The 21608-nt window shown below is 40.4% G+C and overlaps 1 protein-coding gene across 1 annotated transcript; it reads left to right on the forward strand.

Moving 5' to 3' along the window:
- The first annotated feature begins 214 nt into the window (after positions 1-214).
- On the forward strand, positions 215-21050 carry si:dkeyp-113d7.10. The gene is made up of 5 exons (XM_026355379.1): positions 215-1220; positions 11278-11595; positions 11815-12180; positions 14206-14453; positions 14539-21050. Exons 1-5 carry the CDS (start codon positions 833-835, stop codon positions 14782-14784), a joined length of 1566 nt encoding a protein of 521 aa, XP_026211164.1. The 5' UTR covers positions 215-832; the 3' UTR covers positions 14785-21050.
- Positions 21051-21608: the final 558 nt, after the last annotated feature.

A 21608-nucleotide genomic window follows, 5' to 3' on the forward strand; every position in this document is an offset into this window, starting at 1 on the left:
ACACACACACACAGTGAGCATACACAAACTGACGAATGAGGAAGCACATGCAAGCACTGTTTTCCACAACAATGTGAACTATTGTGCCGCTGGGCAACACAGCCTTGAAGGCAGGTAATGCAACCACAGCAAGACTTAAAACAGCAGCACAGAGATAGAAAAGACCCACTCCTCAGCATCAAATAAAAAAATGTTTACAAAATGACATTTAAATACATAAAATGACCACAAAGACATGAAATGTTGGGGTGGAAGGCCTTTTTTTGACTGTGGCTGGGTAAACAAATACTATTTAAATTTAAATAGTCTGTAATAGGTCTCAGATGTAAGATTTTACATAGGGTAACAAAAAATAATCAAATTAATATAATTATTTTTAACATAATAAAGCAGTCTGAGGTGAGGTGGATGCCATATCAGTGTCGTTGTTAAGGATGGGTTAGGATGGGCTGCAGGTGCTGTCTGCCCACGGTCCTGACATTTGGGAAAGTCTGCTGTTATGTTGTGAAAGCCAAAATGGCGCGGCTCACCGCGAGGGCGCAGGCGTGCGCGGCGCACGATGGCACAGACATGTGGGCGGAAAATGCTGCTGCGCCTCTACTCGGGGGTTTCCGGCAAACTCGGCCGGGGCTGAGCTCGCGCGGTGCACCGAGACGGAGAGAGCAGCCGCGGCCGCCAGACGAGAAGAGGCGAGCAGCGGACGGAAGAGCCGCCAGAGCCGACAGAGCCGCCTTTTCACCCGCTTTACCGTCTGGGAGACAGGGCAGCTGGGTGGGCAGGGAGCTCGGCTACAGAAGAATGAGAGAGCCCTCACAGCGGAGGGGGCGAAAACATGAACGGGCCCGTGTACATTTCGTTTTTCCAGGGCCAACTGGAGTCCGTGCTGGAACAAGTCGTTCAGCTCGCCGTCCAGGAAATAAGCAAAACGGTAGGCTCCAGCCTGAACGCACTGCTGCTGGAGACGGCCGTAAAGGAGCAAGAAAACCGCCGGCTCAGGCTCCAGCTACAGTCGGGGGAGAACCGGGGCAGAGCCAACCCCGACTCCTCAGACGGCGGGGGCTCCCCGCTGGCTGCTAAGAACAAGGCTGGCAAAGCGGCGGGCGATGAGAAGGCGGACAGTGGCAGGACAAAGCCCGGGCAGCACGCCCCCGGAGGGCAGGGCACCGAGCCCGGCTTACCCACCGACACACGCCGACTGGAGCAGAGAGGACGAGTCGTGGGTAGGCACCCGTTATACAACACACGGTGTTATTCACACACAGACACGCAAACAAACAGTTGTCCGGGGGCACTCCTCCCTCTGTCTCAGCCTCTAACAGCACGCTAACGCCGCGTTGCGTAACTCCGCCGTTTTAAAGGTTTCTGAGTAAACCTTGCAGCAAAGGAACGGAGGCCTGCAGATGATACAAAACCACGATCCGTGAGCTCCCCTGACCAAGCCCCGGTACGAAAACACACAATCACTGGTCAGAGGAGAACAACTTTTAATTGGTGTTTGATCTGTTCAGCATGGGGGCGAAGCACAACACAGAAAAGTCAGATCTGACTTTTAATGAGCCAGACATTTCTCCCCAGAAATGTAGTGTCTGGAAGTCAGGTCAGACCGCATGTGTACTATACTCTGGAGCTTTTGACAGAACAGGTTCATGGAGAAAAGCGGCTAGTCTAGCAGTATACAGTTTGAATAAGAAAGACATAACAAAGTTAAGGGGGGAAACAAGGCCTTAGTGCAAGAACTCTGTTGATCATACAAGATTTGCAACCTTCAGTGATGTTTTCCTCTTCAGGAATGGCGAGGCAGCAGCGTGGCAACACACTGCAGGGGAAGAGGGACAGAAAGTGCCTTGTGGTTTGATAGGATTGTAGACTGACATAGAGACGGACCCCAGCGAGGTTCAGTCAGTGTTTGATTAGAGGAGAAAGTGGCTGAGGTACTAAAGAAACAGGGGAAAAAGATGTAGCATAGATGGTGACTAATCAGATTCTCACTGAGAGTCTTTCACTGGCTTTACGGATGTCAGGTCAGATTTGTCTTCCAGAGCAGAGCTCAAATGCTTTGCTGCTTCAACTACCAAAAACCAAAAATGTGTTAAGGCTCTGGCATCAATTTGTAGGGAGACCTTCTCGTTTTTAACAGGTTTTAAATGACGGCAGACAACAGGACACAAACGTCACAAGTAGGAGGGAATGGTAAAATGGAAACTTTTTTAGTTCTTGAGATTCATATCTGAGGTTTGGTATAGGTGTAAACACAAGCAAATGTACAAGACCTTGGCATACGTAGTACAGCCTAATATAGAGGTAACATAGAATACCTCATACTAGAGGCACATATCAGCCATTCAAAAAAAAAGATTCAGTATCCAGTTCTACATGATATCATGTTTGTGTGAGCAATTCTTATATGTAAGTTCTTCTGGATTTAACGTCGAACACTAGCTGCCTTGTAAGAACTTTGTCGAAAGTAATGAGTTTGTAGCTATTAAATGGCAACTTCTTTGGTACTTGCTTTTTAATATACAGTAGATTCAATATTATTCACTTTTTACACTTTCTTTTTTATTGGGAACCATGCTATTTTCCCAATTAGTTCATATAACGTGTGATCACAAAGTGACATGTCTTTAGACATTTTTGCAAACTCATTAAAAGTCAGAACATGGCCCTTAATTTAGTAGTGTTTAGAAGCCCCTTTGGCGGATATTACAGTAATTGGATAAGTCTCTGCCATCACCTCACGCTTGTTTTTTTAAAGGATGAATTTTCGCTGCATTTGTTTTTCGCTTCAATTCTGTACTGTCTCCCTGTCACTCAGAAGCACCCCCATACCATGATGCTGCCACCACTGTGCTTCACTATGGGTGGTTTTATCCAGGTGATGAGCAGTGGCTCTTGTGCTCCTTTTTGTCCTCACATAATGTGTTAACTGTGGAACAGCTGTGTGCCTTTTATATACTATCTCCAGTCGATTTGGTTTGCCACAGGTGAACTCCAGTCATTTCCCGACAAATTCCATGAATAATTAAAGCAAACAGGGTCCACCTGACAATAATCTTTAGTGCCACATCAAAACGGCTGAATAAGCCTTTAAAAGAGAGAAATTAGTTTTAGATTATTTTTAATCAATTTTCAAAAAAACATATTTTGTTTTCACTTAGTTATAAAACTATAAGTGATTGAATGCAAGGTGGAAATCATAAATGTTATGTATTTGACAATAAATAAATCTACAAGACAAATCATGTAAAAAGTCAAGTGATCTGAATACTTCTAGAAGCCACTGTACTATGGACACACTTCACTCTGTAGAGAAGGATGCTCAATTTCCCTTTTCTTACCTTCAGTACTGAAAACACAGACTTTGTGCTTTCAACCAAGCACATATGATGGTTCTATATTGAACATTTTCATGAGAAATGGAATTAAAACCCAGCATGGCGAGTGGGAAATGGACATGTCCAGAATAGCAGCAAAGCTTGTTAAGCTGGTTTTGGTTCTTTACAGCTGAAACAAGTCTAGGAATCAGTTTCATTTAGTGTCCTTAAGGTTAGCGACAATGCACTGCCTTAGCGACTAGACTCCTAAACCTCTTCATTGAGCATGGACTCAAATTAAGCTAAACAGAAAAGAAGGGTAAAATAGCTCAAATTACCATTGTTTAAAACAGCATTTACTCCTGAAATATACTGCACAACTTAGATGCACTTTCCCCTGCAACTCAAGGTTGTCTCTAGTCACCAGCCCAACTGCCTAAAGGTTTAACCCAACTATTTGCATAATTGTCATCTACAGTCACCTTTCAAACAAAAATACCATGTGAAAACATGTGGTTAAAAAGTACAAATAAGTATTTTTCTGAGCCCACCTGGCTTGTGAATCAGTCGAGCATGGAAGCCTGGATCTGTATTTTCCTCGCCTGTCATAGTTAATTTTTTGTTATTTGACTGGTGAGGTTTTAATAGGAAACAGTGATGTAATCTGCAGTATTGCTAACAGTTGGAAAGGTTAAATTTACTTCAATGACTCATCTAAATAAATAGTGTGTATGAGACGCTAACGAGGTGTGGCAGGTATGTGAAGGTGGAGGGTTTGTGATAAAAGACAGAAGAAAGCCAATCCGGATGAGACTAATCCATCAGAACTAGACTGACCTTCTCCATCACAAACCAGCCAGCATCCTCAGGTGATATCAGTCGCATTCAGAAACTGTGCTTTGTCTTGTTTGGGTGTGTTTCAGCTGCATGACTGCAGCAGTGCTGGCAAAGACACACACACTCAGAGCTTCAGCAGCAGAGCAAATCCAAACACATCTCCACATACAGAGACACATTAGAGAGAGAGAGAAGAATACCCTGGGCAGGATTATGTTAGGATGCTGATGCACTCTCATGCATGCATGCACACATCTGCACGCTCCAACACAAACACACAGCTGACATGCAATGCCTTCTCACTTCACCTTCCCTCCCCTAAAAACAGACACTGATCACAACCCCATGGAGAAAATGTGAGGACAGACAGCGACACTATAGCAGCGATGGGAAGCCAATCCTGATCGGGGGGTTATTTTTATTCTAACAACCAGAAATATATATATTGCTTGCATATTACAATAAAATATGGGCACTGGGCATTCATTATAACAACTACTTGCAGTGAGATAATAGGGTCACTGCCCCAACATGCTCAGATCTAAGGTCATGTTGGCATTGTGGTAATAAAACCTAAACTACATGTTGGAGGAAGATGTTAGTGTAAGTTATAAAATGAACCTCTATAGAGATCTCTAGGCATAAGTGCACAAAAAACCTGCTGCAGTCTAATGACTAATGCAGTGTTCACATATCCATATTCAAAAAGCTGGGCCAGTGACAGCTGCCATTCACTGTCAGTGAGATCTTACTTTGCAGCTGTGTCATCCCCCAGAGCTTGACAGATTCTAAAGGAGCCGAGCTACACAACCGGGAAAAGTTGAGAAAGGATCAGCTGTATGTCCTCTTATGCAGTGCTAGTGACAGCCAGTGTGATTATCTTGATTCCAGCAGAAACCAAAGAAAAGAGTCTGTTTACCACTTACTCTTTACAAAAGAGAGGAAAAGCTGATCTCACAGTCTTGCTTTGCCAATTATTTACAATGTGTATTTAACATATTAACATACTTATATATACAGATACAGATCAATTAAACTACTGATCATTTTCGTGACTACTCAGTCTACGAAATGTCACAAAGTAATGACAAACGTAATGCAAACGTAATGCAAGCACACTTTAAATGATGATGTTGGAGGCTGCAGCTAAATGTTATTGTCATTATTGATAAACTGGTTAAAGAAAATTCAGTTAATCTCTTAGATCATGAATAGGGAGAAATATTCATTATCTTGTTCAGATGTCTTCAATATTAGCACTTATGCATGTTTTCTTACATCTGTTTAATTGCACTTCTTCAATTTGGGAATAAAAAAAATTATAACGCAAGACCAGGGATGCACCAGCTAATCATTATGAATATTGATGAATTAATCAAACAATAATCCACATTAATCAATCATTTAGTCTATAAAACATCGAAAACTTACTGCAAAAACATCTTTCCTGATGTGTGAGGTGTAGAAGTGAAACAGAAATTGGTGAATAAATGACGTAGATGAAGTACTTAACGTCACCCGTCACTTCCACTGAAGAGACAAAAACTGTTGCTCACACAATTTCGGTGAAGTTTCCAATCGTTTGAGCTCTTTTAATAATGTCATCTCATCCTGACTTTCTGTAATAGTTGGGCAAAGACTAGAGAAACGGCTATACCGGCTGTTAGTGTTGAATATTCAGGTAACTCTAGTGGATGGAAACAGGCATGTTCTGGAAATTGAGCATTTGGATGTAACCTGGACTTCACTGATCCTACACGAGTAATTTCTTTTAATGGTGCAAACAAACCAGACTAACGTTTCATTTTGTGTCTTTAATCAAGGCTCGTTTTTTACCTTTCAGTTATGTCCTACATTTAAATCGAAAAAAAAAAACTGATTTTCAACTGAGAGTCAATTTTAAATCGTATTATGAGATTATGATGGGGGGGGGGGGGGAATCATCTGGCAGGATTTCTTTCCCGACCTCACCACAACTGTGTGGTTTTGGAATTGTCACCGTTTTCATTCCACCTCAGTTTGCAGGCCTGTCATGACAGAAGAGCAGCAGGTTCAGCTCAGATCAGCTTATTTAAGTCTGTGTGGGTGCCTTCTGCGTCTCTTTTGGAGGTTGGAGGTGTAATTTATAATCATTCAGTTGCCTGCGGTCTGAGAGCTCTTTATTCTGTCAGCTGCTCTGATTTATGTCAGCTAATACAGCTGCACTCATTTTGTCTCCTAATGACAGTATCATGTCTTGATTTATGCATTTTGTGTTTTATTGTAACCACATATTAATAAGAACAATATTTAGATTCAGTTAGGACAGTTTGCGGCAATATTATCTCTATTATGCAGAACATAAACTGATCTGCGATGCACAGAAGCAGATTGTGTTGCAGGAGGATCGGTTTCAGCTGCTCTCACTAGTTAATCATCTCCTCAGACTCATTCATTCAGCCTAAATTTACTCACACAAGAGGATGAAAAAGCATTTGTGTACTGACGGATGTGTTAGTTGCCAGATATAGAATAAAAAACTGCTCATTAATTGTTCACATAAATGCCAGGAAAGTCCTGGGTCCAACTCTTTAACTCTGAGGATTTCCTGTTTGTTTCAGTTTTATATCACATGAAATTAGAAATATTTGGGTTTTGAACAGTTGGTCGGACAAAAAATATCTGAGGAGATTACACTGGCTTTTGGGAAATTGTTATGAGCAAATATCAAATATTTTAAGCATTTTATTGTTGTGGTTTAGTCCTTCAAAAAGGACCAAAGCACAACATAAAGTTTTAAAGCCAGTTCCCCTCCTCTCCTGTTCCTTGAACAAAAGTTTCTCCACAGTAAAGTTGGTGTTTTCTGGCATTGTGGTGATAAGAAACACAGAGGACCTTCTCTGTGATGTGGAAATTAAATTGTGTTCTGTATCTGTACTCTGCTATGCTGAAGGAGATAAGGTTGTGTGCCTACATTAATCTAATAGTCACCCAGCAGAAAATGAATTCAGTTTTGCTAATTTGTCAAGCAAAAACACCAGACTTATCAGACAATGAGCTTGACCATTAGATAAGTGTAATTGATAAGTTTGTTTATTGTGTCAAGGACATAGGTGCCCAGGCCATATGAACTTTTTACTATTTTAATAATCAAGTAAGAGTTTTCGTCATTTTTAAGCAAAATGGCAAACATAACATGGTCATAACTACTCAGATTTCAGGATTATAGTTTTAAACTAAACATTTTAGGGTTTGTAACTGTCGGCCGTTTCGGAGGTCTAAAACAAGCTATCGGAGTAGATTACTTTGGGGTGTTAGACCTTTTAACATGCAGATTTTCTAAAACTTTTAAATAACGATCACTGTCAGACTCACAAACTCAAGTATTCAGTAGTCAGGTTATAGCTGTGTTGTAGTTCACGCTGTCTGTGTTTAAACTCGGGTAGGATGATGATTCTCACTTGTAAACTTGCGCCACTGCTTTATTTCCAAGAGAAAAATGGAATAGAACATGTAGATAAGATAATAAGTGGGTAATAAATTCAAACCTGTAATGAAGTGTGTGATAAAGGAGTCAGATTTTAGTGCTTGACCAGCTGACATTGACTTGGTTTTATCTCCATTTTACCTCCATTACCGATCATTTAGCTCATAATGATCCATATTAATGGGAATGCCAGTTTGCCTCTGATCTGCTCTCAGGTTTGCGCAGCTCATATCTATGATTAATGAGACATAGAACATAGAAACACAGTGAGGAGGTTTGTTCTGCAACAACAACCCTCACTCCTTCCAGAGCATGAGCTCATTGTGCTCACTGTACAGCTATATGGAATATATGTATATGATGAATAACTAAAGTCTGTGTGAGAACAAAGTATTTTTTAAGAATAAAACCACAAAAATCATGTGAATAACCAGATATCCACCAACTTCACCTCTGTCAAAACTACTGTAGTAACAAACTACAGTAGTTTGTTACTACAGTAGCCAGCCACTCCCTCATCTTTTCTACAAACTATCAGAACAGAAAGGGCTGTATATTAAAAAAAAAAACAAATTATAAAAAACACACGTTTTTAAAAATTTGACTTTTTTATGTGATCAGAATATTCTTTTTTGCAGATGTTCCACAACCAGTTGTGTGTATCTCTCCCTGTTGTACAATTCTTTTGTCTTTAATAAAGCCGTCAGCTACACCTTACTCATGGAGTGGCTCTCTTCTCAGGGAGATGGTTAAACTCTTAATTAAACTTAAAACGTTTTACAGCTTTCTGTAGATTTCCTCTTTCCTCGTTTTCAAAAACTACAGAAACATAATACTCCATTAAGAATTGTAGTTACCACAATTAATTCTCTGTTTGTTGTTGTAGAGCTTAATGTTTTTTGTTATTGTTGTTGTTTGTTTTTCTTTTTTGGACAATAGTGTCACGTTAACACTTTGCCGGATTTTTTAGTTGAATGGAAACAGGTGAGTTGTGCTGAAAACACACAGTAGGCTTGACATGAGTTCCCTCATGTGACACATTTATTATGATTATCCAGTAAGTGATGGGTTAGCAGCATACTTATCAATATCTGTTAACAAGTAAATCCAAAAATTGTCATGAGGAGGAAACTAACTAAACAGAACACAACAAGGTTCAGAATTGTGCATTTATCATTCTTGCTGAGGTAAAACATACAGAACCAGTGTTACAGCAACATCAGGGATGCATACATTGCAGCCCTCTGACTCCATGTTGCAAATCGGATCTAAAAACACCAGTCACTGTGACAACTGTGCAAATGTGGACCAATGAGTCACTGGTTGAATTACAAGCCAGTCTGGATAATAAGGACATGACCATATTCAAGGAAGCACACAGGTAACATTTGTGTACCTCCATGTGAATTGCACCATGTTTCCGAATCAGAACCCTTATTCAAGAGAGACATCTTTTATCAGTGAACAGAACATGGCTTTTGGTAAAAGCTGGCCTGTGATGCACTGCAGAAATCCACCAAGGTAGCAAAGTGGGTCTGTTCCCAAAAACTGAAAGACTGTTACTATGGCAACAGCACCCATAGCATGTGATAGGGTATCCAGCTGATTGGAGACTGCACACACACAGAGCAGGTTTTCCACGCAAGTTGAAAAGTATTATTGTCCCAGTTCCCACAAACCCAATACCAACACAAGAATGACTTCTGCCCAGTGGTCACTTTAGTAGCCAGTAGGTGCCAGTAGAAACTGGTGCTGAGGTCCATTAACAATACAGTGTCACTGCAGTCTGTGTTTGTGTACCACCCTTACAGGGCGGTCGATGATGCAGTACCCCTTGACCTCTATTTTACCCATGAAATGGGTAAATAATAGCACCCATGCACAGCTGCTCATCCTAGAAAACAACTCAGCGTTCTGTACAGTCTGGCTGAGCTTGTGAAAATAGCTGAACTTGGGCATCTATCAACTGTAACTGGATAGTGGACTTTCTAAAGGACAGACCACAGGTAGTGAGGGTGTGTAACAGGAAGTCAGCCGAGCTCACACTGACTACAGGAAGCCCCGAGGCTGAGATTTAATTCCAGAACTATTTTCATAATATACACATGACTGCACATGGTTTCACATTCAGATTTACCGACGACACAACCACACTGAACCTCTTCAGCAACAACAGTGAGACACCATACAGATAGAGACTGACCTGGTCCTGTGCACAGGACTTCAGGAAATAAACACTGTGCAGCCCTAAACCATGAATTGGGCTGAGGTGGAGCAGGTTGACAGCTGTAAGATTGCACATGACACCTAGATGTGGTTCACTGACACCTCAACTCCAGTGAACAGAGCCCAGCAGTGGCTGCAGTTTATTACGAGGTTGAAATTGGACTGAGCTGTTGGTCCCTCCCTGCGGAGGACTTGTGGAGAGTATCATGAGAGGATAATTGGCTTCTTATTTCCCTCCATAGAGACTTTGTACACTGCTGTCACAATAAAGCTCAGACTATCCTCAAGGACCCTCTGCATCCAGGGCATACACTGTGTGTCCTGGACTTCATAAAGGCTGGTATAAAATACTTATTCCTTGACCCCCTCCCACCCCCAGAGACACACATGCACACATTCCCTACCTGCTTTTTGCACTTTACGATGGTGTGCAATTGTCTACGCTCATGTCAAGAGAGTTAAACAACTATTTTAGTGTATTTACTTTTACATTTACTATCTTTAGTATGTAAACAATGCTGCTCAAAGCACATGCTGGAATGATTAAAAAAGTAAACCACAGGCATGAAACACACCTGCACACAGTGACACTGTACAGAAAGATGTATTGTAATTGTGATCCGGCGTCTCTGCTGGATTCAGTAATTAGTCTGTGGTATCTCTTGCCTACTTATGTGACTCAAAGAGCTGTTGTTGCCATGACATTGGGCACAATAACTACTCAGCTGTAGTCTGGTGTTTGTAAAGCTCATGACTTGAAACATGTCACAGACCGGTCTCCAGCTGGTTTTAGGGTTTCTGTGCTGTATGTTCAGCTCAGTTTCCAGTTGTCCATGTGGATTGTGTGATTTGCTACACGGGCCACACTAGGACTGTGAACCAGTCAGTTTCAGTCAAGTTTCAGACTGTTGCAGTAGATTTGCACAGTGTGGGGATAGATTTGTAGGTCAGTGCTGGATTTCACACACTGCTGTAGTGCTGCACCAACACCGGTTCACTGTGTTGAAGAAGTTGAATGCTTTTTTTTTTTTTTAAAACACTGAGATCCTTAATATTATATTATGCTTTAATTCTGCACTTCAGTTTATTTTATTAAAGTAAACCATGATAACCTTGATAATAATAATAAACAATTGTGGGTGACTGTGGTAGACCAATCATGGGATTGATGGTTCGATTCCCAGCTCCACCTGTCACTTCTTGGGCAAGATACTGGACCCCAAGTTGCCCAACTGTGCGTGTGCGTGTGCGTGTGTGCGTGTGTGTGTGTGTGTGTGTGTGTGTGTGTGTGTGTGTGTGTGTGTGTGTGTGTGTGTGTGTGTGTGTGTGTGTGAGAGTGTGAGAGTGAGAGTGAGAGACTCAATGTAAAAGTGCTTTGTGTACCAGGTACGGACAAATTAATAATGACTTTTCCAACTATCTTTCCCCCTACAGACCAGCTGAAGTCAGTCATGGAGCATGTCTTGGACTTTGCTGTGCGTGAGCTGACAAAGATTGTGGAGGCTTCTTTTGACGACCTCCTACTGGAGATCACCAAGATGGAGAGAGAGCAGCAGGTCCTACAGGAGAGAGTTGGCAAAAGCTCTGACAGAGGTGGTGGAGGAATGGCAGGAGGGGGCGAGAAGGGCAGAGGGGGAGCTGGGGGGAGAAGAAGAGGATCAGAGAATGACTCGATCTCTCCTAGTGGCTCAGAGGATGCCCGGGAGGACCCCACTGAGGTCACAGTGTCCAAAGAGAAGAAAGAACCAGATGGTGAGTGAAGAGTAGGGAGATATGGGTCAATTCATTTAACTTCCTGTAGATAAAAATGTGCACTAATTTGAATTGAATTGTGCATTTAGTCAGCAAAATGTAAGGATGACGTTTATCTAGTAAACTAATACCTCTTTCCCCTCTTCTTTCGCCCCTTCCGTTTCTCCTTTGACGCCTTCTCTCCCCCACCTCCCTGTTGGTCTTACCTATCTTGTCCAGACCCAGGGCGTCCCCCGGTCCTCTCAGTCTCTCAAGACTGGGTTCCGATCCTGGACAAAGTCTTTGGTCAGAAGTGGTGCAGTGATGTTTGGCAGATCAAAGAGCTCACTGGGGGAGGACAGGATGGCACTGTAGGTGAAGGTGGTGGGCAGGGAGGGATGGAGCACGTAGTGCCTCTCTCAGCCCCCTCTGTGACCCTGGCACCCTCACCGTCCTCCCTACAGCAAGATCCCCGCTGGACTCCTCTGGAAGACATGGAAGTATTTTCTCCTGATGAAGAGGATGCTACAGAGAGTCAGAGGGACACCGGAGCAGGTACCAACACCTCCACTGGACCCTCTCCTGGACCCCCCCTTAGCCCCACAGGTGAGGCACAAAATACATTTAAAGTAATAAAATATGTTTTCAAACTGATAAAATAAGCTCTGCTCTAAAATGCTGGAAGTGTGTCCTGTAAAACCGCTGAATCCAGCAGTGTTGGTATTTAATGTTGTACCATGGTTTTTTGTACATACCTAAAACTCACCAATGCTCACTAAAGTTGTTACTTTAATGTTTCAGCTGTGATCTCAAAAACAGTGTTCAGTCCTCTCTGTTCAATAGCTCCAGTGCGTCATTGAGAGGAGTGCTTATCATTCACAAAAAGGAGGCATATGTCAGACAGAGCATTGTGCACGCAGTTCATTCAGAACTGAGTGGAAAAACTGAAGGCAGCTGAATTTTAAAGGGCTGCTGCTTGATGGCCAGAGGACAGAGCAAAAATGGAGCAAGAAATCGTGTACATCATGTCTGTTGCTACCTGCGGCTTCTTTGGATTAATGAATTTGGTTGCCACTCAGATGGTGCAGGGAGAGAGTGAATGGGCTTGTGCAACTTTTCCACACTTGTGGCTAATCGGATGAATGAAAAACAGTTTCTGTGTGCACAGAAGAGCTGCAGTCATCGTCACAGTTTACAACGGGGTCATTTCCAAATTATGTCAGATGGTAGCAGTTGGGATTTTCCCAACACACATGGTGTGTATCATGTTGGAAGACCATGTTATTGTCTTTACCAGACACTGCAGCAGAAAAAAGAACCAGAGAGTTGAAGAGGAAACTGAAGTTAGAAGTTAGTCAGAAATCCTACTCGCTCTCGGAGTCATCTGAAAAACACAGACATGAAACACATGTTGATCATTCAGTGTGACTTGCAATCAATAATTCCTTTGTGCACGTTATGTTTACTGTCTACACTAAATCGGCTGGTTGTGGACATTTATTTGCTCAGCTGTCAGGTTTGAATCAATTGCTCAGTTTGTGGCAGTGGGCTAATGGTTGGAGAATTGAATGTTGCCAGTTCAATATCCAAGCCGGATGGATTGAACATATAACACAACTGTGGTGCCCCTGAAAATCTAGGAAGGGTTCGCAATATTACATGTGTTTAAGAGGTAAGAAACTGTTTAGCCTTTTTCCTCGCATTAATATACATGTAGCTGTAAGTCACTGTTGACAGGGACTCCACCTGAAGAGAGCATACACTGTGTTTGACAACATCTTCTAAGTATGACTTTGTCAACATGGTGAATACAAGCAATGCAGCCTCTCCAACATTCACAAGGTCCTGCTATTGTGGGCTTTTTAAAATACATACATCTCAACAAGAAAATGCATACAAAACACAAACCGTTTACAAATAGTGATACAGTGAAAGTAGCATAAAATGACAAGGAGATGATAGTTAAAGAAGCAAAGGGTGTATGGAGAACGAGGTGGGAGTGTGAGGTGAAACGGAGAGATGCATGCAGGGAGTTATTACAGCAGTGGCTGTAAAGGAGATTGAAATGCTTTAAAACACTTAGAACCTTCTCTGAGTCATAACTCAGTCATATTTGAGTACACATCTGTGAAGCACATTTTTTAGATGACATACGTTTGTCTCTGCACTGCCCCCCTCTGGCTAGTGTCAGCAGATGTGCAAACACAAAACAGGTTGCAACTGACAGGCTCAGTGGTAGAAAACCTCTGCAGCTTTTAACTAAGCATTATTTTTAGCATTGATTATACTCGTGATCACTTTTTAAATTAACAGATTAAAAAAGAGACTATAGAGGAAAAGGAACTGGAGAATAAGTTTAGTTTGTTTGTTGATATGAAGATAAGATTGTATATGGTATACACTCAGCCAATCTTGCTCACTCGACAGTAAACTCCAGAAAAGGAACCTGTACACTTTGCTGTAAGTTGATGTCCATTAACAGTGTGTTATTACTAACTTCAGTCGACCCTTCAGACGCCTCTGTAGTGCTATTCTTAAACTGCTGATCAATACGAACTGGTCTTCTGTTGATCCAGTGTGGATATGACTCTTGGTTCTTCTGCCTCCCCCTATTCCACTCTCTCTCTCCAGGCTCTTCAAGTCGTCGCTCCTCCGCCTCCATGCTTCACCGTCTCCTCACTCTGCCGTCTCAGCTGCTGGAAGAGGACAACGAGGATGCCGCAGTCAAGGAAACCTTGGCGACTTTTGCGGCCGATAGCGCCAGCGATGGCCGAGATGGCACCGAACTGCTAGCTCTGACCTGCCAGTCACCCCTGACCGTGAAAGAGGAAGACGAGGAGGAGGAGGAAGAAGAGGAAGATGAGGATAAAGGGAGAAAGGTGAGAGTAGCAGAAGTTGTCTCACAGCAAAAAGCATTGTTACATTTTAACATATATTTATCCTTAGCTCTCTGTGTTTCTGCAGAAGAAGAGGCGGAGGGTTTGGTCGGAGTGTGAGGAGTGCGGGCGGAGATTCAGTCGGATGTCTGTCTTGAAGGCACACCGGCAGACTCACGTCGCTGAAAACACAGTTACTGACACATCATCCCCGTCGTCCCCACCTAGCAGCACTTCCTCAGCCTTACGCTGCTCAGAGTGCGGCAAGAGGTTTTTCTCTGCCACCCGTCTCCACAGCCACATCAGGACCCAGCACCCCGTGAACTGGTCCTGAACCAGGACTGAACCCAGCGGGAACACTGGGCTGAACTGGAAACAGAATTATCAGAAGTCAACAACAAACAACATAACAAAAGCTGAAGAAAACCAGACCAGGTTGACAGACAAGACACCAGAGCAAAACCAGGATCCACAGACCTGAGACCAGATTAGATCCAGTGGTGAAAAACTAAATAAATAAATATAAAAATATAATTCCTCTACTTTGCCACTCTGATGTGACCTTTGACACTCTCAGACCCCATTTACACTTGGTTGTAAAATGTATCTGGTGATTAAATCACATGTGGGGAAAGCACTCAAAAAGTCTAAACCATCAGACCAGGGATCCGAATCTGACCACATGTCAAAAGACACATTTTAAAACCAAGTGCAAACAGAGTTCCAGATGAAGCTCGAACAAACACCTTAGTAAGTCAAACCAGTGATCAAACAAACGGTACTGATTGTTTGATGGTTATTAGGTTTTTAACGAAATGTCAGACTACTGGTTAAACAGAACCAGACATTTGTTTTGAATTCCTGTATGTTATTTAATATATTTTATATAAGTTATTTACACAGGCGCATCAACTGTTTACAGGCAGTGAAATGATCTTGTTACTGGTTGCTCTATCAGTTGTATGAAAAACAAAAAACAAAAAACAAAATCAGTTATTATTGTGCAGAGGGGCATTGTATTCACCCAGGAAAAGAGGCAGCTGAGACATCTTAGAGTTTCTATGTACAGGGTATACAAGTCTTAATCTTGTAAATAATAATAATAAAAAATAGTCATTATAAGGCAGGTATCTCACAATTATTATTATCTTTATTATGTATTCATCTTTTAATTTATCATCGTGTACATACAGGAAATGTATCTAAAATAAGATTTCATTATTACTAGATTACAACAATACACATTTATTGAAATGATACATTATATAATAGTTATTATAATAAAGAATAATGATAGTTTTATGCATTGAAGCAGCTTGAGATGCTTCACAGAACAACAGGGTACAGTAACCAGTTTGACTCAGTAACTCTGAAACAGTGAATATCTAAATGGAGAGTAAGATTACCTCAAATAAAAGACTAAAGAAGTGTCAGAGCGTCGCTGGAGGAAGGTCACATGGTGGATTAACATTTGATGGCTGGTTCTGCTTAGGATTCAGTTCCAGGTGTGCAAATTACCCAGACACAGTTATTCCGGTTCACAGCCTAACGACTCTTGTTGAATCTTTCCTCTCACACAGTATCAAAACATTCAGGTAGCATCTTAGGTGCTCTTCTATTAAGAGCAATGAGGTCCTACATGAACACATAATGCTATATGGATTTTAAACAAAGATTTCAGGGACTTTAAAATAAAAACTTTAAATGCATTCAGTAAGGATTTTGCAAAGATGTGAATGAAACAAAATACTTTTAAGCCCTGGACCAGATTGGAGGAGTAGATCTGGAACAGAAGACAAAGGACAGCAAAACATCAACAGACTAAAATACAGCAGCCTGATCCAGAATAACAAATGGGAATTAAACTGTACCCAGAGACTAGAAGCACTTGACATAGGCCTCAGATAAGAGGTCATCAATGGGGGAATAAAAAAGCATGTTCAACCTGCACACAGACATCTCCTCCTGCTGTACAAACCCCTGTAAAATACCCACAAACCTCCTTGTGAACAGGAAAAAAAAGCTCCAGGCACTGCAGGTCATTTTCAGTTTTTTTTTTTTTTTGCAATAAGCTCTTCGCCTCAGCAGTCAGACAGTCAGAGCTTTGTTTCCTGTCCTATCCCCTGCCTCCTCGTTGGTGATGATGACGGTGCGTGTTTTCTTTTCCTGTGTTGGATGTGTACAGTGTGGAAGAGCCGTTCCACAGGAAGAAGTGACTTGATTTTTCTAGATGTTTGTTTTTAAGTGCCCTTTTCTGGTTTTTCTCAACAGACTCCACTTTCTCTTCTATCTCTCCCTCTCTCTCTCTCTCTCTCTTTTTTTTTAACAATTTTGAATGATCGTCAAGTGTATTTTTGTTGTCATGCTTTACATTTGGATGATATTTGAGAATTTCTTGTGTCACTACTCATACAGGAAAACAAACAATGGAAACTTAATACGTGTACATCTGTGGCATCGTTTGTTTGGACTCATTGAATGTGAATCTCAGTAGTTTGTATCCTTTTCATGTTGTACAGTTTTTACCTTTCAGACGTAGTGAGAGAAAAGAGAGCAAGAAGATGTTTTTTTTTTTTTATTATGCAATGGTTTACTCCTCTCCTCATTTTCTTCTTTCCTTTATCCCATCCTCATCCTTTAATCCAGTGTGGTTTAGTAACCTCTTGTCAACACACAGATACCTCCTGACAAATAACAACAAATATTTTCTGCTGGAAATTATTATGGTAGATTTAACAATGTCTGCGAACAGTCTCTCTGGCTCTAGCTACTTGTTTTCCTTACTTCGATCAATCTGATATGTATGGAAGCCAAATTCTGCCAGGAAGAAAGAAAATTTCATTGCAAATCAGAATGATGTCAATATTGAAAAAATGATTTAATTGGTTTTATACATTTTTCACTTACTAAGTCATATGTATTACATATCAAGCCAAAATTTGGGTTTTTAAATCTGAGTCATGAAAATGTCCAAATTCGTCTTGCCAGGTATTGATTTACTCTATTTAATACATTTTACTCCTAGATTGAGACCACTCCAGCCATCTCAAAAGTTTAGAAATTAAACAGGTGATCTGTGTGTAATGAGTTTTTAATTGTCTATTCTTTTAACCAACAGGTGGCGTATTGAGCAAGTTCAGTGAGTTAAAACATTAAAACATGATGAGATCATTTTTGTAAAGTTCAGTGAAGATTTTCTCCGTCAGATGTGATTATTAAGTCCGGATCTGATTTAAAAATAATTATTGGGCCTTCCATCAATAAGTGTTGCTCTTGAAATTACTTTTGTTGATAACACACAAGAACACATCTCATCTGCATCAACTGCCCAGATATTTTAAGGCATGAAAGAAAAAACATATTGTGATAAGTTAAAAGATGTTTAGGGGATGTCACAGAATAGAAAAGCATGTATGAGATGGTCTGTTAGGAGTGAAAAACAAATTCTGTGGAAACAGTTTATTTAAACCTTCCTGCAACCTTCCAGACTTGACCAGTTATCACAGGCGTGGGAAACAAATGGTCCTTGATGGCTGCTCGCCTGGTTGTTTTGCAACTCAGTCCCTTCCCAATTCACTGCAGATTACCTGGATCAGGTGTGTTCAGTCAATCAGAAGATAGAAGATACCTATTGGCTTTGTCTTCCCCCACTACGCCCTCATCTGAGATGGCATTTTCACGCAGCGCAGCAGCCGTCAAGCATCATGGGCTCCTCACCCCTGAATTACCACTACCAGATTTGAATCATTCCTACCTTTTTATCTGTTAGTTTCTGTGCTGTTAAAAGACTCTGTAATACACTGTATAACTCATCTGACTTATTTTGTAGCACTCAGTTGAGAAGAAGAAACTGGGATTATGGACTGAGACTATAAATACATCAGTGACTCATCCTGACAAATATCGTACATCAGTGTTCTTTCTGCTCTTCAATACTTCAGCACAACCACGTCAGCCGTTTTTATGCTTCGTAAATGTGCAAAGTGAAACTTTTATAGTGAGACAACAATTCAGTTTTTACTCGTCTGAACAAACATTTCAAGCAATATGACGCAAAAACTCTTCTGAGCACCTGGAGTTCATTTTGTAATAGAAAAAATGTAGAAGACAGCATGTTCCCAGCTGTCTAGTAAACGTTCAATAGCAAAAAATAAAAGGAGACCTTGTGTAACAGAAATCAGGAATGAAAAGCTTGCGGTGGGTTTGATTTCAGTGGATCATGAACCTAGCTGGTCTTGGGCACAATCCTACTTTTATTTTGCAATACTTTAATTGTTAATGTAATGTTTAAGTAACTGTCTTTATCTCCGAAGGTTGCTTGTTGTCTGCTTTGCTAACATCTGAATTACTTAACCACTTTTCTACAAAAAAAAAAACATCTTAACAGCATCTAAATTTTCTCTGATTCATCCCATTCTCAGCCTCCATGTTCACATACCTCTTCAATTTCAAGTCTTCTGTTTTTTCCTTTTTTCCACACAGACCTCATTACCTCAGTAGATCGGCTTTGATTTTTTTAAATACAAAAAGGCATGTATTTGGCTTTTATTTTTCTGCTTTGTTTTTTTGTGGATGTCTTAAAACCACATGACTGCAAACACAAGCTTCTCAGGTTCAAATTAGAAATTAGTTTCAAAATGTTTTGACTTCTATATTGCTTTTTAAGGAGTCACTAAGAGACACTTTTGCAGCTTGTGCACAAACGATTTTAAATATTTATGTCCTCAGTGGCAGACATAACTAGCATACATTTAGGTAGGTCAGAAAGTGAGATACTGACTTGAGTCTTTACTTTCTTATGAGATAGTTTGTCATATGTATGATATTAGTCAGACAGAAACTTTTTACTCACTGTTACAACTTCACCTTACAGTATGACCTCATATTTTTGACTTTTGCAACTTATTGCTTACACTAGTCATGAATATTTTCTTGTTACTGAAAAAGCATCCCTTTTTTCAATTCTACTTTCCTGACAGAAATTGGCTTCCATGATTGGGATTTTTGATATCTGAAGGTATAGTTTTCCAAAAACATAAAATATAATAAAGATAAGTTTTAACATTTAAAACACACTAATGATAAAGGTATCTTCTTCACCTCTGCGTTCAGGCTGTAAAATGCATCTGACAGATTTCAGTGGAAAACCTTGTATCTCAAAACATTAACATCAACTTTTGTCAAAATGCAATGCTGTATTTTAAGTGGTTTAAAAAAAATAAGTCACAAAAACAGAATGGTACAGACAAAACTGGATATAGTAAGGAGTATGAGGTTTTCTCCTGACAACCGCCTCATGTGAGTTGTTAGCCACTTAGTGCTGCTTTTTGCTTATAAAGCCATTAATAAATCGAAATGCATCTCTTTGACAATACTTAAAGTCAAAGTAAATGTTTTATCTTTCCCCATTTTTCCACAAGAGAAGAAAATACTGCCTATACTGTAGGCTATGATGACATTTTTAGATTTCCTTTTACACGAGGATGAATGATTGAGGAACATGTTTGTCTGATCACATCACTACAGCTTTCAACTAGATGCATTTCTGTCCAAAGATTGCTCTTTAAAAGACATCCAAGGACATCAGTGTGGAGTTTTAACACTTCAAGCATTGTGTCTTTTTTTTTTTTTTTAGTACTGAGAAGCTCCAGACTCAAGATTCATGCGTACATAACACAAAGCACATCACAATTTGTGTGATTTATTTTATTTGTTGCCAGTTTCAGAAATGTGGTTGTGTGGTTCCAATGTGGGGAAAAAGACAACAATAGTTCAGTTCAGCCTCTTTGTTAAAGAGCAGGCTGTGAAATGGGTGTTCTGCAGAAATAGCTCAAATTTTACCACAAATGTTTTACTGGGAGCTTAAAAAAAATTGAAAGGTTACTTAATGAAACCTTTTGTGGTTGGAGTTTATAAAACTTGTGCCAGTGTTCCTCAGGGAACAATATAAGGTCCTCTTATTTTGTGATGCAAACCTGGAAATTAGGGAATTAAAAAGGATATTTTTAGTCTTTCAGTTTAACTGTTTTTGCTTTAAAGTGGACTGTATGTTTGTAATAATGCAGGGAAACATGACTAATGTTAAAATCCTGTATTTTTATCTTCTTTGTTGCTTTTTTATGTTAAATACCTATTTCTATGTATGATATAGATGAACTGACTTGCTCACTTGTCAAAGAAAGTTTATCTTAGTGTTCGGATTTGATGCAATACCTTTGATCAATGTGCCCTTTTCTGTTATTCAGCTCTCTAAAAAAGACAAACCTAAGAGTTTCCTATTTAATAAAAAAGAAATGCTGGAGTTGAACGATGAGAGTGTGAGGAACAGTTCAACACTGATTTTGAAAAGTAAGTCAAAGTTAATATGACACTTGACATTTTTGTGACCAATATGCCAGCTTTGCATCATTAACAAGCAAAATAGTGAATGTTCACTGATGTGTTTGGCTGTTTTACCTTGTGTCCTGTGTTGGTCACAGCTGCACTGTCTGAATGTCATTTAAGCCAAGATAGAACTGTCTCCCATGATGATATGATGATGGAAAAAGTTTTTAGTGTTAAAATTAAAACAAAACCAATAAATATTCACAACTACAGGTATTCAGGTGTGTTGAATTATTGACACGTAATGCTTAGTGAACATTTTTGTGATTTTGTTTTTTGTGTCAGTTATGAAGAATCTTAAATGACTTAGACACTGCCCGTTAAAAAAAAAATTGTTTATTTGTGGAACCCCAGATCATAGCACTGCCCCCGCAGGCTTGTTCGGTAGACACTAGGCATGATGGGAGCATCTCTTCACCCTGATGCTCCCATCACTCTGGAACAGGGTACATCTGGGCTCATCAGACCACATGACCTTTTTCCATTGCTCCAGAGTCCAATCTTTTTGCTCCTTAGCACATTGAAGGCTTTTTTGTGATTCACTTTACTGATGGTTTTCTTAAGGCAAATGGCTGTTAATCCCAATCCCTTACGTTCCCTTCGCATTGTGAGTCAGGAAATGCTCTTACTTTCACTAGTAAACATAGCTCTACTGTTGTTTTTCTACGATTTGATTTCACCAAAGGTTTAAGTTATTGCTGATCATTCAATGAGTCTCCAGACTGCAAAAATGACAACAGAGGAGGGAGTAAACAATATGGAACATGACTTTAG

Source organism: Anabas testudineus, chromosome 8 (assembly GCF_900324465.2).
Source record: "Anabas testudineus chromosome 8, fAnaTes1.2, whole genome shotgun sequence".
Lineage (NCBI taxonomy): Eukaryota > Metazoa > Chordata > Actinopteri > Anabantiformes > Anabantidae > Anabas > Anabas testudineus.

Excerpts from the sequence above, each read along its gene's own strand:
- si:dkeyp-113d7.10 (XM_026355379.1), top strand. The coding sequence starts at position 833 with ATGAACGGGCCCGTGTACATTTCGTTTTTCCAGGGCCAACTGGAGTCC. Across the intron at positions 1,221-11,277 it reads GCAGAGAGGACGAGTCGTGG|ACCAGCTGAAGTCAGTCATG; the intron begins GTAGGCACCCGT and ends TTCCCCCTACAG. Across the intron at positions 11,596-11,814 it reads AGAGAAGAAAGAACCAGATG|ACCCAGGGCGTCCCCCGGTC; the intron begins GTGAGTGAAGAG and ends TATCTTGTCCAG.